Source organism: Cyprinodon tularosa, unplaced genomic scaffold (assembly GCF_016077235.1).
Source record: "Cyprinodon tularosa strain WSP-4 unplaced genomic scaffold, ASM1607723v1 ctg95, whole genome shotgun sequence".
NCBI classification, from domain to species: Eukaryota; Metazoa; Chordata; class Actinopteri; order Cyprinodontiformes; family Cyprinodontidae; genus Cyprinodon; species Cyprinodon tularosa.
Window position 1 is genome coordinate 1,345,512 of NW_024039729.1, and position 26,165 is coordinate 1,371,676.

Consider the following 26,165-nt stretch of genomic DNA (forward strand, 5'->3'; position numbering starts at 1 on the left):
GTGAAAACAAAACAATTCAAACATTTTTACAACGGTTAAGTTAAAGTGTTTAATCCAAACAGGACAGGTTGGCAGTCGGATCAGGCCTATTGCTACAAGTGGCTCAGAATCAGCAGTTTCTCCAGCAGATCAATCGGGCAGGTGGTAGCATAGCTGCATTATGGAACAGAAAGATGAACAGTTTTTTTCCAAGAACTGTGCAAAAAAAAAACTACCATCAATTCTCCTCCAAGTGACGCGGTAGGCTGTTGCTCCCTGGACCCCAACCCAGGAAACTCGGACCACTTCCCCTCGGGGTTCCTGTACTTGAAGCGATGTTACTGTTCCCACCAACGATTCTGATTCTGAGTGAATTGGAACCAAAACATTTTATACTTTCAATATTTTAAGGCTTTTTTCCAGCTGCATCAGAAACATTCCTGAAAGCAGGAACAATGGAGAAATTCAACCACACACCTGTTCTAACCCTGAGAATAGCTGGATTTCCTTCCCGAGAGCCAACAAGAGTAGAAACCTGTACAGTGTACGCTGAGTTAGGCCGAAGTCCATCTATGATGTAGGAAGAGACATCTGCACCTATGGTTCGTGTTGTTTCAGTTCCTGTATGGAGAGATATACATTGTTTAGCATTAACTGATACCCTTAAACTCACATGCATTGGCTTGCAAAAGTGTTTATATTCCTCCATCATTTGGCAACATTAGAAACACAAACCTCAATGTATTTTATTGGATTTTTATGTGATGGACTAATATCAGGTAGTGCAAAATGAAAAGTCTATATCTTCTAAAAAATTTAATTATTGACAAAAGCCATAAAAGGATTGTATAATTGGACCCCTACTCGCTCACCCCATAAATCAAATAGAGGGCAACGAATTGCCTTCAGAGGTCAACTAATCAGTAAATTGAGTCAGCCTGTGAGTAATTTATACCTCAGCATTTCTACGGGTGTTCTGTAAAGGTCTCAGCGGTTTGTGGAGAAACTTAAAGTGATTTAGGTTATATAAAAATAACCAAGCTTTAAATATCTCACACAGCTCTATAGATTATTACTTTGCATGTTGTGGGAATAGAAAGGAAACAGCACAAATGCAAACATAAAGACTAGCTTGTCCTCCGACAGTGTGAGCCTGTTACTTTTTAGTTGAGGCTCTTTAGGGCCTAAATGATAAATTTAAAGCTTTTATTATGCAGATAGATTTGCCATAAGAGAATGGCACTAACAGTAACGATGAAATAAAAACATTTAAAAAGGTTTAAAATGTTGTAAATATGTTTTTTTTCCCTCCACATATATGGATTGTTTTTATCAAACATATATATTGTATGTTAGTTATTTTGTTTTACAGCACTATCAAAATTTTTCATTAATAATGTCACCATCAAATGAAACTAAATTCATATTGTAAGTATTCTGAAAGCTTAAAAGGTAAGTTTTCCTCTGGGGTCAAGCAGATTGTGAGGGTGACAGGGACCTTGTTGACATATTCTCTTTAGTAGCAGAGGAGAAAACATGCTATTTTTCATTGTAAATACTGAAGACCCCTGGCCTAAAATGATTGAGATAGTTTTTGAGTGAGGGAAGCAGCCAAGCAGGAGATGAACAAAGTGTAAATTTACATTGGTATGTGTTGCTAACAAACTAATACTGCAGTGCCCTCAAGTCGCCTCAGTGTCACATGGTGTAACAAGATGCATAGAGAATATCTTTTTATTTTTTTTAGTCTTTTTTTGTCATAGACAACGAGGGAAATCATATTCATTGAAAGATAGATGGAACGGTTTAGGGTAGAACCCTGGTAGAAAACCTGTTGGAAGCTCTGAAAGTATTAAGAAGTGGGCAGAGGTTGACCTTCCAACAGGAAAGAAACCTTTAGCCTATAAGCAGATTTACAGTGGACGTTTGGATCGAAGGATGTGTTTGTGTTAGAATGGTCAAGTAACCATTTAAACCTAAATGCAAATTATAATCTTGTAAAAAATAAAAAAACTGATGTTTATTAAAGCTCTATACTTAATCTGGCTGAGTTTGAGATATTTCTTAGGTGGGAGAGAAGAAATTCAGTCTCTGGATGTGCAAAAGTGGTCAGCGGTCGCAATTTTGATTACTTGTAAAAAAATATATATATATAAAAATAAAAAAATGTGTGTAACTTTGTTTTAATCTGTAACATAGAATACAAGTAAAATCAATAAAACTTGATTTAATGTGTCAGAATGTTGAATGTTATGTAACTGAATGTATATACTATTGTGGCCCTGAGGTGGAAACCACATCAACAGATCTTCAAACACGACAATAAATAAAAGAAAAAAATCAACAAAATATTCAAAACCAAAACAACATACTTATGAACATGATTACTTTATCTTGAAATGGATACCAATAATAAAATGCAACATGCTCAGACTCACATTTTCAGAAACACAATGACATGAACCTACCGAAGAGGTAGGTACCAGTAGGAAAAATCAGACCTACCTGTTCCAATTGTTCTTCAAAAAATGAATGTTATCAGTCCTCCAAACCTAGCTATCCAGGAATAGTTTCAATCAGGACATACATTGAAAAAAGTACAATTAAAAAAGCTGAATATGTTATTGTGATTCTAAATACATTGTTGAGTTTTTTAGTTGTATTTCATTCAAGTTTATGTCATTGTAATTTTGAATATGCTGTGGTGGTTTTAAATTTGTGGTTGCTTTCTTTTAATTTGTAGTTGTTTTTTAAGGTTTGCTGATGTGATTTGGTCTTCAGAGACACCATAATTTACCCTTGATTGTAACCATATCTATGGCAAAAAATTCCTTACCATCTTCACGGCTCCAAGTGATCTTATATCCAGTAGCCCGAGAAAAGGGTGACCATGCAATTCGTATACTCTGTGATGAGATTTCAGTAATGCGAAGCCCAGACAATGCTCCACTAGAGGGATTTGTTCTTGCAGACAGAGTGACGGCTTCACCAACACGTTGATTAACAATAGGGGCGACACCAATTACAAGAGCCTCATCTGGTTGCAGGCCATCAATAGTGAAAAGGGTAGGCTCCGATCCCAGAAGACGAGATTGTTCTGCATCTGCACAGTAGAATAAAGAATTAAGAAATATATACTTTAATATTATGAATTCAAATATTTAACATGGTTAAAGTTATGCATGTTTAATGGCCTTCAAATAACCCAAAAACTGTAAATCTGACCAATCTCCTCACTTGATCCCTATCTCAAATGCTCATTTAAAACTTTAGTTATAAACCAAGGAAGAGGGAAGGAAGACCTTATTGTAGGAAGATTTTCATCAAGGGGGCAGAGGTGTTTGGCAACAATGTAAATTACCATTCCCACAGTGAAACAGGGTGGAGGTGTTGTCATACTCTGGGGCTACTTTTCCTCTGATGGAACTGTGTGTTTTTGTGAAGGGTAAAAACATGACCAGTTCTTTAGAGCATTTGGATTTAATCCTAAAACCTTCAAGTATTTCCAGGGAAAACTAAAGATGAAAGTGGGATGAGGTGATGAGGTTTTTAATTTTCAGCAACACAGTGAATGAAAGACATTCAACTAAAAATAATAAATAAAGACTTAAAGGAGGTAATTTAAGTGGTTGGAAAGGGCTAGTCAGATGGGTGCACAAGTATCACAGTAAAGGAAGGCTGAAAACTTGTACAAAACAAGACCAGAAGATAAAAGTCAACCATAAGACATCACAACATACAATTTGTGTAAATTGACTTAAACTGATATTAGCAAATGTTCTTTTTTTATATTTTATCATCACATTTTTTGTTAGATGTTGCATTAAAGATAGAAAAGGTTTTAAAATGATTATTGCCTCATAAATTAAAAGACATCTTCAAATGGGTTTGTAATCCACTGTAATCCACTTACTGTTGCCTTGTCTCCAGGTAACTCTATAACCTGTTGCACCAGTAACACCTTGCCAGACAATGCGGATTCTCCGACTGTTTACATTTGTTATTCTGAGATTGGTCACTCTCCCTGCAGCTGGCTCTGCAATAAACAGAAGTTTAGTACATTATTTAACATTGAACATGTTATATATCCTAGCTATACTGCTGGAAAAACAAATACATTACTTAGACTCAGGCAACCTTTATTGACATTTTGTATACACAGAGTATATACAAAAACGAAATTTCGTTTTGTACAGCTTTCATGACATTTAGCATAGCTAATCTTTCATGAATGTTCTAATAAATCATTGGGCTCACCTGGTTTGATGTAGACAGTAACTGTCTTTCCTTCATTAACTCCTACCAATGCGGTGACGCTAACACCGTATGAAACGCCCACTGTCAGATCGCTTAAGTCGAGGATCCTCTGGTTTCCAGGGATAACCTGGATTGTTTCTGTTTCATCTAAGATGATGCGAGAAAAAGCAGAAGCTACTATTATTTCTAAATTCATTAAAAAGCAAAACAAAACAGAAACCATAAAAATATAGTCATATACCCTCAGTGTTCAAGATAACAATCCGGTACTGTGTGGCCCCTGCCACACCCGTCCACCCAATGCGGACTGTGCTCCCAAGGGACTCCACCACTCTCAGGTTGGACACACTTCCTACTGGCTGCTTCTCTGCAATATTTCAGGAATAATTCATGACAGATAGTTTACTACCAACATGATGCATAACTTAGACATAAATAAATCACGAGCTGCTGACTGACCTCTGTCTTCAGTGGACACAGGTGTGGCCTCTTCACGGCCCTCATACAGCGTGTATAGCGTGAATATGTACTCTGTATTTGGTTGGAGCCCTGTTAGCTCATAGTTGGTGGAGCTTTGAGGAAAGGACAGGCTCTGGATAGGACTTCCTACAGAAACAAACCACGCTGCAACATTAGAAGGCCTGATACTCATCACTAGTTCAAATGAAAACATTTCTGCTTGCTGCAGCTAGAAAATGTGCTTTCACTGAAAATATTTATTTTTCAGGGGGGCAATGCGACCATTCTTCGGTCATATCTGAAATGAACTACGTCCCTCATGAATTGTAAAAACTGTGTAGGATCTGTAAACCAACTCTTTTAGAACCACTGCAAAAAATCAGAATCTAGATAAGTCATTTTTTCTTAAAATAAGTGCATTTGTTCTTGAATTCAGGAGGTAAAAGAGATATTTTGCCAATGGAACAAGACAATTTACACTTAAAATAAGAAAACACCATTGCATTGTCTTATTTCAAGTGCATATTATCTAATTATCTTATTTTAAGAGTAAAATTACTCATTCCATTGGCAAACTATCTCATTTACCTACTCAAATTAAGGGTGAATACACTTAATTTAAGAAATTTTTACTTATTTCTAGATAGTTTTTGCAGTGCAGTTTACCTAATATACTGGGGAAGGCCTTAGATTAGTACCTATTAAAGTTATCAAGAACAGGTATCTTAAATCACTAAACCTTTCATTTCTATATAACACAAAGTTTTATGCATTAAAATGTAATAAAGTTAAAGAGGTATAAGTAAATGCTTATTTAAAAATGTAACAATAAAACCACCAAAACCAAAATCTGAACCTTAATCTTTGAAAAAAGGTACCAATTTAGAGAAAGATGCTTTTTAGCTTTAAAATTCTCTTAAGAGATATAAAATTACTTCATGTTACGGAAATATATTCTATAGTACATATTGATATGTTTTGCATACTCAGATTCAGCAAATATGTAAGTGTAGTATTAAGCCGGACATACACTGTACGATATTTTCAGTCGTTGCTCGCAGCTGCAGCTCACACTGTACGACGAAACCCTGTGGTTTCTTCGTACAGTGTGAGCTCACAGCTCACGATGCAGGTGCTGCCCGACACTGCACATGCACATTTAAAAACTACATTGGACTCAGCGCTGGAGAGAGATGGCAATAATGGGACTCATCTATCCGGAACCCAAACCAGAAGAAGAAGAATATGAAGCTCACTAGAGTAAAACACGCTGACTTGGCAATTTTGTGCTGACTGCCTTAAAAAAAAAAGGCCGAAACGTATTTGGACAAAGATATGGCTGAGCAAACGTGGCTACTACGGTCTGTCAATTTAACAGAAAGAACTCCATTTCACCAGCACCCCTGCCATGCTTCTGTGTTTTTCTCTGAGAGGAAGAAGAAGAATCCTTGTTTGTCTATGCCCATTGAGTGATTTGCCCACAATGGTCGACTGAAGATCAAACATGTTTGATTTTCTCCAGACATCACGATTCCTGATCGGGAGGTTGTCGTGAGAGGCTGATCGCCCCTCGTTACCCCCTGTACACCACACGATACACGATCAGGCTGAAAGTCGGGCCGATAGGAAAGTTCTCTCCGATGGGCTTACACTGTGCCCCGAAAAGGGCACAGTGTAAGCCCAGCTTTAGAGAACTGAAGAATATTTTACAGTCGGTAAAGATTAGAAAGACTCTCATAATGTAGGAATGTTGCTTTGCGGGTTGAAATTTAATAATAGCTAACAAATAACAGATTTTAATGATTTGAAAGTTTGAAAAAGAAACTTCAAAAAGAGCTAAGGAGGAAGAATGTCCTGCCTTTTATCAAATCTAAAAACAGTGTCTACATGGTATTAGAAAAATGTGTGCTTGTTGGTATGTTTTTAGAGCCCAGATGAGAAAGATGCATTTGAGCCACCATGATGCATGCTCATCTGACCTTCTCCCTCCCTCCACTCCAGGCGATAGCCTCTAGCAGCCCGGATCACTCTCCAGTTTAGGCGGATTGAGGATGGTCCTGTGGTTGCTGCTGTGAGGACCTGCTGTTCTTGACGTTCTGAGAAGAGCATGATGGGTAAACACAATGTAATAACTTTTTCTCTTTTATCTTTTCCAGTCAAAAAATAAAAAATAAAACTATAATGCAACACCACAAAAATGACAAACCCAAACACAGTAGAAACTTTAGAGGTTTTTGGAAGCTAAAAATCTTTCTCCACATATATCTGCTCAGTAGCTCAGCAGCCCTGCAGTAACTCTGTAAGACCATATGGGCATCACACATGAAAGGACCAGGCTATGACTGTTTCTGTCTGACCTAAATAGAAACATGTGTACAGCTTTCAAAAGAGAGACCAACAGACGCAACGATTGCTGTTTTCTTTTTTGTCTCCTCATTTCCTGTCTCTGTGTTTGGACGGTTAAAAGGGAGGGCATTCCCCTTTTCAAAGAGGATTCTTAATGGTTTACAGAATGTCAGTGAAACACATGATAATGCTCAAAAATGAGTTTTGTTTTTTTTTTCCAATTGGTGAATGTTTCTCTGAAAAAAATGAAGACTGTAAAGGACGTTGGCTCTTGTCTCACACACAGACAAAAGGGCAATAATTAAGCTAAGGCAAAATTACAATGTGAGGTTATAACCACTGTGATCATCTTAAAGCACCTAATACTGAGGTAAAGATGAATTACATGTAAGGCTATTACTTAAAGGAAACCACAGTTTTAGGATTTAAAGTCCTATTTATACTAGGATTAAAACTTTCCAAGAGGAATTTTGGTGTTTTTTCTTAATATTCTTTACCATTTAATGCATATTCTAAGACAGATACTTAAAACAGAAAGATGTTCTGGATATTAAAATGTATTTTTCTTGTCCAAAAGCCTTGCCCAGTTACCTCAAATCTAAATAAAAAGGTAACTTCAACATTAAAAGAATAGACAATGATAGGCACAGAGGTGAGTCCTAAGTTGTTTCAAAAACCCAAAAGAACACATTTAAAAATGTATCTACACCTTTACAGCATTGCATGATTTTTAGTAGAATTTCATTTTTTTTTTTTTTTTTTTTTGTGTGCTTTTAAAATTAACAACACTTCACAAAAACCAAACCCTTTTGGAGGCAGAGGGAACAAGCACTAGTCTTGAAACTATTGTTGCCTTAAGAAATGTAACTAAAATGACTGCTTTATACTGTGTACAGCATAGGTCCAAACTTATATAAAGTATTGCATTTAATTGCTGCCTGTTAGAAATTATAGGTAGATTAAGATACATAAAAGATGGGTTAATAGTAAAAAAACATCACAAAGAGATACTTGAAATGAACAATTCAATCATACCTATCTTGAATCTGGCTGTAGCTCTGGGCCCCTCAGTGTTGCCCTCATACAGTGGGATAATGGTGACAATGTACTCTGTATCAGGCTGCAGGCTAGACAAAGTATAGAGCTCAGTGTCACCTGCCACTTCCACAGTCTCCACAGTGCGACCTTATAGGAAGAGCACAACATTAACATCCTAGAAATCATAGATTTTAAGGTGACACATTGAAAAGAAAATATATTCCCAACCTGTAAATGGTCCCCATACCAAACGGTATGCTCGTGCACCAGTGACTCGTCTCCAGTTCACACGAATACTGCTTTCTGACATAGTATCAACTGTTAACTGCTGCACTGCCTCCAGGACCACTGAAGCAATCAAAAGTGCAAGGAGACACAGAAGGGAACAGATATAAACATTTTCTTTTTTCTGTATTGAAGTATACAGGCTTTATCACACTCTATTCAGTCTGTTCTGTTTATCTAAAACAAACTGATCACCCAATAGATTCAAAGGTATCAGACAGAATTAACTTACATGTTCGAGCATTGAGGACAGATGGGGAAGCACCGTTTCTGGAGAACAGAGGGTAAAGGTTGATGACATACTCTGTGTCAGGCTGAAGAGACTCCAACGTGATAGAGGTGGTATCTGCAGACAGCGACTGCTCCAACAATTGAGCCGCTGGTTGTCCTGATGAATACACAGGGCAAAAAGAGGAATGGTGGGCATGCAAACGGGCAGTTATTGCACAAAAGATACTCAAAGGGTCAACCAGCATTGCAGTAAGATTTAAATCTTAGCTGTAAATGATATGAATGTTTGTCCACATTAAATATACATGCTTTTTCATTCTACTTGAAATGGGCTTGAGGTGAGAAACTTAATTTTAAGGCTATTCTAAAACATAAAAATATTAAAGAAAAGCACCACAATTGCTATCAGGCATCTACCTGTCTGAAAATGAGCATGAGATTCCTCAAAGGAATGAGGCTGGGACTCCTGCCACATGTTTAGTGGGAGAAACCATATCATCCCTCAGGGGGCAATTTACCCCTCTGAATCACAGTGTAATCACCTAGCCCTCTTGACACACCCTGCCTTCAGAAATTCAACATTACATTACTAATTGCTTGCAGTCTATGAAACGGGTTAAATTTACCTTATTTCACACCTATGAAGATTAATATATTTAGTTTATTAAGTCATGGCTGAGGCAGTAACACTCTCCAAGACAGTGCTTAGGGGTACTTCAGTGTTCATCAGGCTTTACTCAAACTCCTTCACATTCTTGACACTGTTCCAACTTGTTACAAACCAGTTAACAGTTTTTGACTACTGCATCTACTTCATTATAATCCTTCACTTTGATCACTCAGGAAAGGAAACATTAAAAGGATGATGTTGATTAGAGGAAAAAACCTTAGAATAAATAAATGACAGAAATATGTGTTCGCCTGACCTCGTGGCCCATAGGTGAGCCTATAGCCTTGCAGCGAAGATGATGGTTTATCCCATTCAATAGAGAGGGAGAAGAACCCGGCCTGCACCAAACGTAGGCTGGAGACTCCTGGTAATGATCCTGGGAGAGAAAAAGAAAATGACAAGATAAGATTTATTAGTGTTAATTAAACACTGTTTTGTCTGCCGTCAGTTCTTACTGGTTCGCTGCTTTGCAGAAACAGACTCTCCAACACTGTTGGGGTACTGGGCGATGACAGTCACCAGGTAATCTGTTCCTGACTTGAGCTCTCGTGCAGTGTACGACCTCTGACTGGCAGAGACCCTTTCCTGTAGAGACAGACACACCTCTGATTTGTACCAATCTCTCACTGAGAATTTTTGCACAGAATGTTGCTAGAAACAGACGAACTAAAGGAGTTTTACATGATTATAATAACGGACAAGAGCCTTAAATTTAAGTCTGCCATGCTTTAATCTCTATTGTGCCTACATCAAGAGAACACCCATTAGACATGTTTATACTAAGCCTGAATGCATATTTCTCTCAAAGTAGGATTGACTTTATCCTCCAAGATTACAGTTAAGCTTTTCAGTCAGTTCTCAGATAAATGTGGGGTTCTCATTTCCACGTGTCACAAAGCAAAACCTTTGAGAAGTTGGAATCACCTGTCTTAATTCTGCAACAATTGGCTGACCCAGACCAGAGAGGGGCACATACTGGATGGCATAGCCGCTCACAGGGCCCCCTGCAGGACTCCATCGAAATCGGAGAGAATCAGTTGTTTGACCAGTGAACTGAAGATCAGATGGACCTGAAAAGGCCTCTGACAGGAATGGGAGACATGAAGATAAATGTGACGTACTTTCCAAAATAACATGTATTTATGCCGTGTTGTAAAAGCATTTATTACCATTAACTCTTCACTTTTTCTCAAGTTTCAACCACAAACCTATGAGTTCTTTAGTGATACTAAACATATCAAATAACACAGATAGGGAGTAAATGTAAAGAGGAAGTAAAAGGATTTTTTTTATTGTTTATAATAAAAATCATTTATGAGTGGCATGTATTCATATTTAGTCACCATCAGTTAACTTACAGCTCGGTTTTGTTGCTATGCAGTGATTTGGTGTGCATATATAGCATTTCACATCCAGAAGCAGATTTTGTGTACCTATTCCTCTTAAAAAAAAAAAAAAAAACTAAAGATCGATCAGATTTCAAGGAATGCACCCATGACAGGGGAGTTCAAATCATAAATCTTCTATCAATAAGCTAGCTGTCTGTTTGGAAAGCAACATTCGTTTTGTAATATTTGAGGAGTCAATCATTTACACTTTGCATTCCCTGCTGCAGTAGATGCCCAAACTTGACCGAGGTAAAAGCACCTAAAATAACATTGATCACAGAGCGTGCCGGATGCACACAATACAAATACAGGAGGGAGGAAATATGTAACTATTGCAAGTTGCAACTAATGTACCATCAAATAGTGTTATCTTCGGTATCCTTGTATCAGTAATTTTCTTTCCAGAGTTTCTTATATATTTTCAGGTACTGACTTCAGCTGGACAACCTGAAGTATCTTCCTTCATGTTGTATCTTTTTCTCCATGGTTTTTAGTAATGGTACCGTTAAAATATTTTCTTCACCTTTATTTTTACAATAACTTTTTTCAGTCCCTGGAGTGCACTATGCTAACAGATTCCAAACCTTTTATCATGACATTCTTATTTGAGTTTGCATGTAAATTATGATTTATACTTGGTTTTCCTGAGGCTGTGTGCTCAAACACTTGCATTCATACTGAGGTTTAATCGTACAAAAGTGGACTCTGTCTATGGTAAACTCTAAAGACAATTGGTAATATTTTTAATTTAGATGCAATGGAGTAAAACGGGCAACAATGTACTTTCTAGGATTTTTTTTTTTGAAAAGATAGAAATGTGTTTTCTTTCAATTAACAACAATGCACAATATTGAGTTCTTAAATGTCATAAAATCAAAATAAATTCAATGAAGTTTGAGCGGTTGATGCTGTAGAATGTGAAAAATAGATTTCTAAATAATGATGTTAAGCATACACATACCATCACTTGCATACACTCCCCCTGCAGCTGAGCACACTTTTGGGCTCACAAGAGGAAGGAGAGTATTCAGCAGCTTAAAGTCTCCTACAAACGTAGTGAAATCACTGCTGGGCTTTGAGGAAACCTGAGCAAGTTCACTCCTGTCTGCACTCTTGATACCTTAAATGTTTAAAGTTTTAAGAGGTTAAAATAAAGCAGCACAATATTCATTACATTTCTTATTGATAGTAAAGCCAAAAGGCTGTAGATAAGAAACATACCAACTGCAAAAATGTTAACTCCCTGACTACGTAGCTTCTGAGCTGGTTCCTCTACTTGGTCTTGTGATTTCCCATCTGTGATCAGAATGGTGACCTGAAAAGGTTATGGTAGGTAGAGTTAGCAACTAGTCCCTTGTATCAGCCAGTAAATAAAGATTAAATGTCATGAAAGGTATACCTTTGGGACATCTCGGGTGGAGGTAGGGTTGAAGAAGTTATCAGACACATACTTTAGACCAGCTCCAGTCCTTGTGTTTCCACCTTTATAATTTATATTTTGCACGGCATTGACAACATCGGTGCCTGTTAGGTGTGTATTAAAGTTGAACTCCACCCTGAAGAAAGAGATGCATAAGTAATACAAAAATGTGGTGCTAAAGTAGGGGGGAGAAAAAAAAAACATTTAATAATGCTGTCTATTACCTTGATGTATCACTGTATTGTACAGCTCCAACCCGGACCCCTGACTCGCTGACAGAACTGGCAAAAGGCTTTACAATATCAGCCATAAAGTTTTTCACCTGAATGAAGTTTGCGCGTCCAATACTGGAAGAGCCATCGATCAGGAACACAATGTCTGCTGCCTGCAGATTATTACACCTACCTGCAAAGTAAAGTACAATCAGCATCTTATAAACAACTTCATGAGCATTTAGTGGAACTCATTTCTATTTTTTTAAGTCATGAGGGTAAGGTATTTATCTGACAAATCTTCAATTACATACCTGGCAATTTGGGATTCAGCTGCAATGCTTGCTCCAGTTACTTTATTTGAGTCTTTGCAGCAGGCTGCATGGCCCTTTGAAATACTGTTTTATAATGTCAAGAATTTTTAAGCTAATATAAAGTAAAATGTAACCTGTCACTCCATTACTGTTAGCTACAGAGCCTGCTATTACTACTGAATTTTAGATTAAGAAAAGCATGTTTGCTTGACCTTAGGACGAACAAAATATGAGTGCATGCTTAAACATTTCATTCAAGCTCCTGATTAATAAAAAAGTAATAAATTATGGCTTCATTTAATCATTTATGACCATATTTTATACATCTTCTGATGATGACGACTTGCAGCACGGTAATTCACAGAACAAGTGAGGGGGAATGGGGAGCTACTGTATCAAAAAGTTCAAATCTTCTCTAACTGGTTTCTTGAACATGTTGATGAGCATGCTGTACTCCAGCCTCACAGTATCAGTGGATACTGTGACAGATACAAACATCAGCTTCCCGATATTTTTAGCCTATTACGTGTTTTTTTTTTTTTTTTTTTTTCCTTATACCGGTATCGACCACTATAACAGAACAAAAATTCATAAGTGCATTCAGCAGCATTGCCTTGAGATCCCATTGACTTGTTGAAGAGTAATTTCTTTTTATTTTATTTTATGTTTTAAATAACTATTACCTCTGTTCATTCCTATATCTGTTGACACTTCTGTGTGGGTCAGTCAAAATGGACATTCTTATGCTGACATATGGTGGAGAGAGCGGCTCCAGCTTCACCTTATATGCTAATGCTGTAGGGTTCTTGGGAGGGAGACAGGCTGACTGACATTTTGATAAAAAGGGAAAGTGAGCAGGAGCTCTCTGCCTTTTCAGTGGGTCTCCCCTGAAATGGCTGGGTCGTAAGGGCCTAATTGATGGTGAGATTTTCCTCTGTAATTTGTGCTTGTATCAATGATTTGTTAAACATGACTGGAATGAATTCTGTTAATACTTAACCATGCTCCCACTATCTGAGAAACAATACCTCCATCGGATTTGGACTACAGCAGACTGCACACTTTGCTGCTTCCCTCCATTTGCTATATATTGTTAATATTTTGTTTCGGTTACTGAGAGTTTTATTGTTTGTTTTTTTTTTGTTTAAATTGAGACCTAGGTAACATTTGATGACATTATGTGCTTCTATCAAGCAAATGGAGAAAGAAAACGCCCCAAGAATCGGGCTAAAAATATTTGCAGCACATGTTGAGGAATGGTTACACTGATGTCAAAATAATCAGTGTCTGCATCAGCCTTACAAAAAAAAAAAAAAAAGCGTCAGTCAATCTCTAATTAACAGACCACATCTTAATCCAACAGAGTACATCAGAGGCGATATGGTCTCAGCTTTTACTATGACTAACTGCATGCACTCTCTTTCAACCACTTTACATGAAAAACAGCTCATCTGTCTAACTTTTTACTTAATTTTACTGCTATCTTTTCTAACATAGAACGTATTTATGGATCAGTGTTTCTAGTTTTGTTTGTATGTGGTCTTCTGTATCCTTAAACCCTGAGGCCAAGGCCGTTCACCCTGACCCTAGTTCTGCTGGAGGTTTCTACTGTTAAAAAGGAGTTTTCCCTCTCTGCTGTTGCTGTATGCATGCTTGGTGTGAGGGATTGCAGAAGCGTCAATGACACAATACAACAGAATATCTATTGTCTACCCCATGCTTATCAAGAGGGAGGGAACCCTGCAAAGTCAATGACTTGATGTAATCATCTGGTTTTTCTTTGATAGAAAACTATAAGTAAATCTAACTGTACAATCTGATCTATTTTGTCTGTACAATACCTGCAGCCTTAGTATTTAAGTAATAAAAAAAACTGCAACCAACTGCTTGACACGATGGGTGTAATTTGCTCCTACAAGTTACACCCATCAAGTGCAGCAATAAAGCAAATAGCAGGAGCAAAACTGATACAGAAAATAGAGGGGATTGGTATGGTTCATAAATGTATCCATCAGTAATATGCTATTCACTTGCATGAGAGCGAGGCTGGGTGGTTAGTACTTTACAAACATTGGTCTACAGTCCAAAAAGGGAAGATAATTGCAGCAATTAATTCAAATGGAAATTAAGACAAAAATATCTTTATGGTATTATCTAAAAGATGTTCCTGTAGATTATCACTGTATTTAAAGCAAAAAAAAGGACATGAGGGTTTTATACTTTTGGTGCCTGAGACTTTTTAGCAGTTGTTAGTCAAATACATAAGAGATAATGCTAAAACAGAATTCAAGAAATACAGCATTTAAATCAGTTATTTAAATGAGGAGCGTATTGACTCATGAGTATGTCACTATATGTAATCTATAAACAAACAGGAATTAGAGAGCTATAGTTTTCTATGGTTGGACTTTGTTCACAAGACTTTCCAATTATCCCTTAAGGTTTTGGGGGCGAATCTGACTGAGAAAAAGATGAATGTCTTTACCCTGAGCTTCAGCAAGTTTGATGGAAGACAGCAGGACACCCACAGTGAAAACCCAGTTCCACATCTTCATGATCTGGACACACACAGAAAATAAACTTTCAACATTATGCAACACAAAACCAACAAAACATGTATTTTTATAGGATTATAGCAGTGTTATTGTTTACTTTGCTACTTATCCCTGTCCTTACTGCTGTTTCTCGATTTTCTGTTATTGTTACCATTTGCTTCTGATGGATTTTTCTTATGAATCCTGAGTAATTTGTTCCAAATTATCTTTAGCTGTCTAGCTCTGCAATGAGTTCCTGTCTGTTTCCTTACAGGCCAACTCATTGTTCCTGTCTATAGTTAATCTTTGATATCCTGCGTGACAGTCATATCAATTTAAACTGTATTTTGTTGTCATAGTAGCCATGTACATCTGGTCTGAAGCTCTATTTATTTGTGTCACTGTCCAAGAGGAAAACATCAGCCTAGCACATGTCAACACATCATGGTATAGATCAGGGGTGGGCAATTCCTGTTCCTTCAACTTTTTGAAGTTACCTTGATTCAACACACCTAAGTCCAGTAATTGGATGATTAAGAGGACTCTTAATCATACCGTGGATGTCTTGAGGACAGTGATTCGCCTACATATTATGAATGCTGGCGTACCATAAATGATAAATTATGAACAGTTTAGTTTGTGCCTTCAAGACGTTTGCCCATAGGAAGACGTTACCTGGATATAACCGAACAGAATATCTTCAGAACAACTACAAATGACACAAAACACATATTGGTGAGTAAAACATGATGAAATAACATAAAATCAAGGGCCCAATGTAAAAAAAAAAAAAAAACTGCGTTCCCTTTAAACAGTATTTTTTTCCTATACAAAGTAATCTTCTGTATTAGGGTGGTCTAACATTTCCTTCTTTAATAAAAAAGCATTTCTGAATCTGTGTTCTTTTGTGTGTCGGCTCTTTCTGCTTAAACTGTGGACGGCTGTTTAAAAACAGCCTGGTTCCGCTCGAGGTTTCCTTATGTGAAAGAGCAGTTTTTTCTCTCCACTGTTATTGAATGCATGCTTAATATGGTATTGCTGCAAAGTCATGAACACAATGTAAGTAACTGTCCACCATGGTCATAGAAGAGGTGTTCATTCTGCAAGTCAATGACTTGATGCGCTGATATGTTTATTCTTAATGAGGCATTACAGACTTTTCTATGATACAGCCACTTGTGGTCAAAAAACAGAGCCGCTCTTCGGCTCGTTCTCATTGCTTGCACTCCTACTTAATACGTTTTTTGTTTTCTTTACTTTTTCACCTTACATGGAGATGCCATTTGTGCCAGAGTTGAACTAGATGCTGGACGCTTCTTAGAATCCACAAAATCCCTTTTGAATATAACGCTTTGATTGTTTGCTAAGTTAGATCCATTTAACACAGCTGCAAAAACAGCACAGGAACCTTTGACTCAAAGTATGCTCAGGAAAAATAGGGTACAGGATTAAAGATGCATTGGCCCTCAACTACTGAGGTGTCAATCTGCTCATCAAACAACGTTTTAGTGGCAAAGTGTCAATTAAAAGGCTATTGTCAAGATATTTTTCAGTAAAAAGTAGCAAATTGTCTCTTTAAGACCTCAGAACTAACAGGTTAATTTCTAAGACTTTCCAAGACTTGAGAATAGATTGTTTTTTGCTAAACCTGATAACTGTTTTTCTGAGACCTTAGACTGATGTAAATTGTTCTGATTTGCGGGACCAAGTTATTGTTTTACAAGTCACAAGTAAGTCTTAAATCTTTATGCCAAGTGCCTGGTCAAGTCTCAAGTCAATCAGCTAAAACATGCTTTCCTAACAAGATTTATCTGAAAATGAATTGAACCAGGGTAGCTAAGAGACAAGGTTAACTGGAATCAACAGCTTAAATCTCATCAAACCCAATAAAATGCATTTAATATGTTCTTCAGCCATAAAGAAAATATTAAGCATTCAGAGCTAAACCTTTCATTGAACATAGTCTATTGGGTCCCTGATCAGCAAGCTTCAATTATAAAAAAAAAATAAACAAATGTTATAGAAACATTTTGTTGCAAAACTTCCAAAAGTTTTCAAATGCTGTCCCTAAACTCTGAAATTCATTTGTAATGATATCGGCAAAAGAGTTTTTGAATGCATATTTCATACACTAATGAATTGCAAACAATAACTGAAACAAAGAACAAGTTTTCTTAGAGGAGACTTAAAAATTGTAAATGAAGGAAAACGTATGTATGTGGCATGGAGTTTTCACATAAAGAGCACCTTGTGCTGAAAGTCTAAAGTCTATGCAAGCTTCTCTTTTGTTTCCTGATAGATAGCCCCAAACAAAATACTGTAGCTGCATCTTTGAGATTTGATTGTTTCTTATGATTCTAAGGGACCGCTTTGCTCTCAATCTGCAGGTTTACAGGTGGTTCCTAGAATTTCTAAAAGTACAATGAGAGACAGATCTTTTAGTTTTCAGGCTCCTCTCCTGTGGAACCAACAACCAGTTTTAGTCAATGATGCAGACACCCTATCTACTTTTTTGGCAAAACTTATAGTTAGAGTGGCTTAAGTCACCCTGAGCTATCTCTATAGTTATGCTGCCATAGCCTTAGACTACTGGAGGGCCGAGTAACCACTTTTCATCTTTTGCTTCCACTATTCTCCCATTCTCCAGTATTTGTTAGTTCAACTCCTAACTTCATGCTCTCTGCATTTCCCATCAGCTTCATCTGTTCTATTCCTGTTAAGTGTAACACCATCTGCAAGAGAATATCAGCTGGGCTGCTTCCATCAACACCACATAGTGCGTTCACACTGAGGAAGATTTGTGCACTGGGTCCAACTCAGGTCTAGATGCTTTGACGTTTCGACGCTCTGGATTCTCCGCACTCTGGTTGTTTATCTGCTCTGTTCTGCAGCTAAAAGCAAGAGAGCAGCTTGTCTTTATCTATTTTGATGAGTTGGATTTTACTGTGACTATCTACTGTATATGTACTCTTTCATCCCTTTGACATGAAAACTGACTGATAGCTCGTCGGCTCAACTGCATTTCTTCTAGACAAAGGCCCTTTTTTAATATAGAGAGTATTTATAGATCAGCGCTTCTACTGTATGTTCTTTTTGTCTTTCTGCTTATGTTTTCTTGAACCCGAGTCGGCCTCAAAAGAAGGACAATCACACCAAGCCTGGTTCTGGTAAAGGTTTATTCATGTTAAAAAATAATCTTCCTATCCACTGTTGCTGCATTCATGCTCACTGTGAGGGATTGCTGCAGAGTCATTGCAATCAGCTCTTTCCCCTTAGACAGAAAACGTTGAACCAATCTGATTGTATATATCTAATTATATTGACTCTGTAAATTGCCATTAAAGGACATATGATGTGAATTGGTGCAATATAAATACACTGAATTAAAAACAAATTTGAAATGACTTGGAGGCTTTTTGTTTTAATGATCAATATGTTGTATAATTTCAAAAGCAGTTTGAACAATTGCTTCTGTTTTCAGTTAAAGAAATGTGATTATTTTCAATATCTTTTTTATATTAATACCTAGTTAAGTTGTTTTTACTTACTTAAGGTATGTCTTGAATAACAGCTCAGATTTCAGTACCAAATACTATGTTACTTGGCACTTTTGGTAGCCAAAGGAGCTCACATTGTAGTAAGGAAGATATAGCATACTAATCTTTATTTAAAGGTTTAGAGGACAATCTTTTATTTCCATGTGGATCATCTAAATAAGTGGTCCTCCTAATTGTCAATCATTCTGGTGATATGTTTACGTAAGGCGGTCCTACGTGCTCGTCCCCAGTTAGCTATCTTTTTCTGCGCATGACAGCCAGTCATTGAAGCTCACCTCTTTGATTGTGTTTTGAAAATGGCCGAGGGAAGTAAGAGAAAAATACTTAGATTTAGACCACTTTTGTTGCCATTTTGTATACACAGACTGTATACAAGACAACATTTTGTTTAGTACAGCTTTTCAGACAGTAAATAAACATGTCCATTCCTTAAAGTGCAGCAGTGATCAAATGTAATCAGTGTGGGAGAAAAAACAAGGTGCAAAAAACCCATTTATATAGAAGTTCAGAGCATTAATATATATGATGCAAATGCGCAGTATTTTTGGTTTGGTGTTATCAGTGTGATGCAGAGTCTGACATGACTTAGTGAGATGATTTAGATTATTTTTTTTTTTCAACAGTTCAGCCGTCTGATGGCGTTGGGGAAGAAATTGTTGCAGAATCTGCTCGACCTGTAGCGAATGCTGTGAAGTCTCTTCCCACAGAGCAGCAGGGAGAACAGTCCATGGTGGGGGTATGAGGGGTCATTGATGATGTTAGGGGCTCAGGACACGCAGCACTGGGATAAAATGTCTTTTATGGAGGAAAGAGGAGCCCTGATTATCCTCTCTGCTGTTCTCACCATTCTTCTTACTTTCTTCCATTCTTAGGCGCTTTCTAAGGTACTTCTGTAAAATGTTGTGAGGATGGGTGCGGGCAGATGGGGTCTCTTCATCCTCTGCAGGAAGTACAAGTGCTCTTGTGCCCTTTTGACTAGTGATGTGCTGTTTACAGTCCAGCTGAGGGTGTCTGTGATGTGCGTCCCTAGGAATTTGGTGCTGCTGACCACCTCTACAGCTGAGCTATTGATGATCAGTGGAGCATGGTTAAGACGGTTCTTCCTGCAGTCAACAACGATCTTCTTCGTCTTCTCCACGTTCAGGATCAAGCTGTTATCTCTGCACCAGCCCATCCGTTGCTCAATCTCCTCTCTTTAGTCTTAGTCGTTGTTGTCTCTGATGAGGACCACCACTGCGGTGTCGTCTGCAAACTTCGTGATGTGATTGGTAGTGAACCTGGGGACGCAGTCGTGTGTCATCAGAGTGAACAGCTGGGGGCTCAGGATGCAGCCCTGAGGGAAGCCTGTGCTTAGGATGATGACATTAGAGGTGTTCTCTCCTTCCCGGACTGACTAAGGGTCTGTTTGTGATGAAGTCTAGAATGTCTGTCTGTACAAAAGTGTCTACAAAGTGTATGAAAAAGAAAGGCCTCAGAAGAGGCAGATATATCCTGGAATACTTTAAAGGGGGAGCGCTCCTCGCAAAGCATTATGGAATTTGCTGTAACAGCGGCAACTAATAACAAAGATGGTGCAGGCACTGCACAGTGGAGGAGGAGATACTTGACCAACGGGGAGCAAAAAGTAGTGATCATCTGTCCAAATGGTTAACTGCGTTCGCTCTAAAGTCCACTATATAGTCCCTGCTCTATATAATGATTGAGGGTTTTAGAGGTTAGGGCGGACATTCAGACACAGTAAGCTTTTATAAACTATGCGAACAGCAACTTTTAAACAGAGTGTGCATGAGGAGAAATGGGCTCGTGCATGCTCACGCATGCGTTTAATAGGCGTTCCCTCTCAGGAGCGGGTACAGGGTAGTGTATGTGCATTTTTTAAAAAAGTGAATAGGTTGGGTCTTTTAAAAAAATTGAGAAAAAAAATAACAATACCTTTAAATACCATAAACATTTTAGATATGTTCACTTTTCATACTTTTAGTCACTGTCTTTTGTTTTTTGGTGAAAACAAAATTATGAAACACCTGGCTGACAGACATGGACCCACCCACTGCTAGTCCCCTGACTAGTTAAATCAAGTGGTTATAATTAAACTTTAAAGAAACTGGCAAGGGGTTTCTAGGAGTCTTCCTAAACAAAGTCCAACTGAAAAGTAAAGACAAAAATAAAACTGTTTTCAAAAGCTTAACAAGGCATTTCCGGCACAAAAGGAAAACAGCATGACTCATCCCAGAGCTTCTGGTGGGAGCTGTATGAACACTGAACTGAGCTATAAACTCTGACTCTAGCAGAGTCACAGACATGTGGTTCGGTTTAGATGCCATTCTCCCAGGGGGGAGCCATGGGCTACTACAAAACGACAGACTGAAACAATGTCTTCCAGCTAGACTGCACCAACGCGGCATGAGTTCAGCTGCAAACTGAGAGTTAACATTGGAATTGAGGGTCAGGGTCAAATGGGGGTGAGATGTTCTACTGAATTACACAACACTGCTAAAAAGTCTCACAGGGAACTTGTATTATTGGTTCTTTGGTATTTCTGAGAATAAATGAGCCCCAGTCTGAGGTTATCTGAGAGTCAGGATCCTTCAGTCAAGAATGAGATACATCCCCTCTGCAAGTGTCATCATTTTCTACCAAACTCGCCATATGTTTGAATTCATTCTGAATAATGGATTATGAAAATTATTTTCCTGAGAGAAAAAAGTACCCTAAAGGTTCATATTAATATCCAGAAAACTTTGTATTTCTTTTAACAAAAGCCAAACAGCCTGACTCATCTTCAAAGAGTTATCCGTCTGATTCAAGAACATGAATGAGGGAGGAAAAGACAGAGACACACCAACACACCCATCTTCCAGCTGGGTTAGCAAAGTCAAAACACAATTAAGGAGACATTTAAGTGAAAACAAGCAACAAAGAGTCATTTAATCTTCTCTTTAAATGTCAACAGACAAATTAATGGTAATACATTGAGCACACACAGAGACCAGCTGCAATGATTCTCCACCAAATGTTACCACCAAATGCCTAAAGGCTACCAAAAACCTAACAAAGTGTCTTTGCAACTATGTAGAGAGTGAAGAGCAATAAGAAAAAAAAAAAGTAAAAAATACAGGAAATTATCATTAGCAAACATTTTTTTTACTTTTTACTGTACCGAGACTAACCACAACAAAGCTTAGGGTGCAGTTAGATGTAGTGAATATTATAAAACAACTAACCAGAGAAAGTAATTGTGTATATTTTCTCCATTTGTGAGCCAGTATCCTTAGTCTAGGTAAGTTCAACTGAGGTCACCAGAAAAACTACTGGGTGATTCATGGTGCTGGTGGAGAGGCAAAGGGAAATTGGGGCCATAAAGTTTGCTCAAAGAAGTTTGAAACTGAAAATGTATTTTTAAAGTGAAATACAACATTTGTAACTAAAAACTGGTTTTGAAATGAAAAAAAAAATATTTGAAAAAATAAGTTATTCTTAAGCTGAAAAAAGACTGGACACAAAAAAGAACTTTAAAACTTAAAAAAAAATTTTAAAACTACTTTTCAGATTTAATTTTATTTCGGCTTTAAACTGAACATGGGGGTGGGGCTTAGATGAGATGCGATGTGGTTTGAGGCCTGACTGACAGCTTAGGACAAAAGTGTTCCCAGGTGTTTTATACAGGAGCTATGGCAACTTTAACTTGCAAGCAAGATAAATGGTCGCAAGATTTCTGAATTCACGAACTCCTGAAAATACAGCTTGTCAGAAGCCAATAAATGCTCTAGCCTAAAATACAGGAATGTTTCGATCCAATGAAGTGACGTTTTTGACATCCAACAGAAGCGAAAGGTTAAAGCAAAAAAATACATGGCTGCGCTGGTGGATGTACCGGTAGACTCCCTTACTCAGTCTGTTTTATCTGGAATAGCCTTTATTTTTATTTTTTTAAGCACCATAATGACATAATTTGTGCCTTTGTTGATTGAAAAAATGTTTGTGGGTGCCTCCTGATAAGATTTAATTTATCAGTTAACTTCGCAAGTTGTGAAACAAATCAAGAATGTGATACGTCGCAGCTGCTATTGCTGCTGTGATTGGCTAAAAGCTCAACATGGGGGACATGTGCCATTTGGTGATCAACCCAATCATCTTGAAGAATTTTCTGAATGTCCCTTTTGCAAACATTTTCCATAGGGGCCTTTCCAGATGGATACTTTGTAGAATTGAAATTGAACTACATGGATCAGTCAGGATCTGCAAGGTAAGTGGCAACAAGAAATGTCTTCAAAACATGATTACTATTCCTTTTTTATGTGAATTAGTTTATAAACTACGACGCAACTGGAGAAAGTGACTGTTTATCCCTATGTACTGTACCACATTTAAGAGTGAAGCAATGTATTTCTAGTGGTGCGAACAATATGATTAGAAACAGGTGAAGTGACATTACCTTAAAAGCCACAATAGACACAAAGCTGATTTCAGTGGCGTTTAAGAATCCAAACTTTTCTTTTATTTTGCATCTTGTCAGCCAATCAGTTACTATATGTTATTGCTTTTTTCAACCCAAATGGAAGATAGCAAAAATAATGTTAATGTATGATGAGGTAATGCTTTCTATAGGTATATGGGTGGTTTTCAAAAAAGGGGTTTTAATTTAGACCTTAGAAGGACGAGAAGTAGGGAAGAGACTATGATCCAGCCTTAGTTTTTGGACTCCTCAAACTGAAACACTGGTGGTTGTTCGGCTTTCCATAATAAATATAGCACAATACCTCGCTCTGTAAAATTTGAAGCATGCAAGCAGGAGATACAGTAGGAGCATCTCTTATTTGATGACATAGTGAAGTGTTGTCCCTATTCGCCACGCAAATTGCAGATGAAGTATCAAGTGAGCAACACCAGGCAAAGAAAATCTGCTGAAATTAGGCTCGGTGTAAGGTGTTTATTTTGCCCCATGACATTTGTTACATTGGAGCAACCATGATATTGATATTGTTGTGCAGCATTCGATATTTCCAAAGCTCTCAATACAAAACAGAAGAGCCCACAGACTGATCACAGTAGCTGGATTGTGGCTTAATAACCATGTTATATTCTAAAACTGATATAAAACGTAGAATATCAATAAGGCTTTGAAGACATTTCCAGTTTCTGTGGCTCCTTCAGTCATCTTTAGCACTCCATATAATCTAGCCCCATGCAGAAGGGCCAGTAGTTTGAAACTTAAAAAAAAATGAAATAAAATGTAAAAATAAAAAAAATAAAAATAGCGTTAACATTTAATTTCTCTTTCATTTTTTTTTTTTTTTACAATAAAAAAAATGTGTTTCAAATCTTTATTTTTGTTTCCTAATTTTTTTGTTGTTGTTGTTTTGTTTCCAAAAAAATTATGTTTTATGAAAATACTTTACGGGTGCACTTTAGACAGGGCGTAAAAACTAACCCAAATTATTTTTGTTTTTTTGCTTTTAAACCAACAGAGTGTTAATTTCTGCTCTGGTAATCTGTGAAAGAAATCCATGGCATTATTTTTAGTGGGCTTTATATCAATACTATAAGTGCCAAAAAAGTGTTGTATGTATCAACTTAAAGCTTAAATTCAGTTTGCTTATGTCATGTGACATGATCCTATGAGCATAAGTAATGCATACTACACTTTTGTGCATTTGTGCATAAATCAATTTAGCCAAAAACATTGGTAGTTGAAACCATGACTCCATAAAAATACATCACCTGACCTTTAGTTACTTTTGAATAATACATCTATAAAGAAATACACCTCTGCTTAAAAATATTGTTTCACTGGGAGAGCAAATTTCTATTCCATTGATATAGCAGCAGAATCAGAACCACACTGCATGGCATGCAGATGTTACTTCAGAAAGAACATTTAAAACTTATGTGCAGTTTTAAAGTTGCAGATGTGCGTGCACCATGACAAATGGGATTCTGAAAACTTTGCAATGAAATATAAGATTTATTTTCTTTTAGTACCTGGGGATTTCCTCTTCGTGCGGCTGCCCACAGACCGCCTCTGTCCACCTGTGGCACATCCAGCTTGATGCGTTGTTGGGTGTTTCACACAGCAGCGGTATCCACAGACCCCCGGTGTCACAGCGTCACAATGCAGGACACCACCACACCACGATCCCCCGTTCTCACAGACTCAGCTCTCCACTCTTCATCCCTGCAGGCGACAGTCAGCAGCGTGAGCACAAGTAGGGGCAGAACAGTCCAGACTTGTCGGGATGCCTGAAGGAGAGCAGCTACAGAGCTCTCCCTTTCTACTTTTTTTTTTTTTTATCCTCCTCCCACTCTGCAGCTGATTGCATGTCAAACAGAGTGCTGGTAACATCTTTTTTTCCTCTGACTAAGATTGATTGGACTTAAGTATTATTCAAATTAGTGCAGCAAAATAAATAGTTTTACCTTTTACATTTCTTCACTATATTTTAAAAACATAATTAAAACACAACATTTTTCTTGTGTCTCTTATTGAAAAAGTAAACAGGCATACTGTATGTTCCAATAGATGTACAATGCTGAGAAATATTTGACCCCTTTACCGATTTTATTTCCATTTGCCTTTTGTAGTGATAATTGCATCTATGAGATCATAAAACAGAGATGTAACAAAATCATTATTACATTTATTTTCTGTGTGAAAAAAACATTCACGACTCCATTTATTACAGCAAGTTGGCCAAGTCTGGAAGGAACAAAGCAGCCCCAAACCATTACACTAACACTGTTTTACTGTATGTGTTTTTTTTTTTTGTTTTTTTTTGTCTTTTTTCTGAAATGACATCTCTGTCTGTTACACCATATTTAACAATAAGCAAAGCTTCTGAAAAGTGATCATTTAAAAGAATATTTTTATAGAGAAACATTTTATTTTATGATTGAATCATGAACTTTTAACATAACTGGGGCAAGTGAAGTGGTCTTTTTTTACCACTGTAATACTGGTGCACTCTTTCAGTAATTTTGGTGGATGTAAACTACTAGGTATGTTCCATATAGATACCACTGATTTGTCTCTCATCTGGTCGGTTTTTTTTGTTTTTTTTTGTCATATCAAGCAATAATGTGTTTCTTCTTCATGTTATCACATAGGTTTAACCTACCGGTATGTATTTTTAAATTCTACAGGTCAGATGTTTTTCAAGCCTTGTTATGGAAATAAAGGAGCATATGGGGAAAATCACAATTTATTTTCATATGCTCTAGCTTGATAAATTGATTTTGTTTCATATTTATTTGAGGAAATATTTGTCTAATTTTACAATTTATTTGATTATCTGAAACATTTACATTTGACAAAAACAAAATCTGTCAGGAATGGCTTTTATACTGTAGTCATGTATATTTTTTATATCAAATAAGTCAGGAAAAAGATTTTTCATGTGAAATTTATAAGTATGAAATACAGTGAATCAGAGATTTCCAGGAATGTTCTGTTCTGCTTTTGTTGCTGTATCACCAAC

General features: G+C 37.2%; 1 protein-coding gene across 1 annotated transcript in view; it reads right to left on the bottom strand.

The window, feature by feature from the left end:
• Window positions 1-24,931, bottom strand: part of col7a1 (collagen, type VII, alpha 1) — a 110,795-nt gene extending 85,864 nt beyond the window's left edge. The window contains exons 1-20 of the mRNA XM_038275200.1: window positions 24,673-24,931; window positions 15,085-15,157; window positions 12,298-12,478; window positions 12,053-12,209; window positions 11,875-11,968; window positions 11,615-11,773; window positions 10,190-10,347; window positions 9,721-9,850; window positions 9,522-9,641; window positions 8,597-8,752; window positions 8,308-8,427; window positions 8,077-8,226; window positions 6,675-6,791; window positions 4,696-4,842; window positions 4,478-4,603; window positions 4,237-4,383; window positions 3,893-4,015; window positions 2,816-3,082; window positions 457-600; window positions 216-344 (exon numbers count right to left, since the gene is read on the bottom strand). Coding sequence (XP_038131128.1) covers window positions 216-344; window positions 457-600; window positions 2,816-3,082; window positions 3,893-4,015; window positions 4,237-4,383; window positions 4,478-4,603; window positions 4,696-4,842; window positions 6,675-6,791; window positions 8,077-8,226; window positions 8,308-8,427; window positions 8,597-8,752; window positions 9,522-9,641; window positions 9,721-9,850; window positions 10,190-10,347; window positions 11,615-11,773; window positions 11,875-11,968; window positions 12,053-12,209; window positions 12,298-12,478; window positions 15,085-15,154 — 2,695 coding nt within the window. The 5' untranslated portion in view covers window positions 15,155-15,157; window positions 24,673-24,931. The remainder of the gene's footprint in view (window positions 1-215; window positions 345-456; window positions 601-2,815; window positions 3,083-3,892; window positions 4,016-4,236; window positions 4,384-4,477; window positions 4,604-4,695; window positions 4,843-6,674; window positions 6,792-8,076; window positions 8,227-8,307; window positions 8,428-8,596; window positions 8,753-9,521; window positions 9,642-9,720; window positions 9,851-10,189; window positions 10,348-11,614; window positions 11,774-11,874; window positions 11,969-12,052; window positions 12,210-12,297; window positions 12,479-15,084; window positions 15,158-24,672) is intronic.
• Window positions 24,932-26,165: the final 1,234 nt, after the last annotated feature.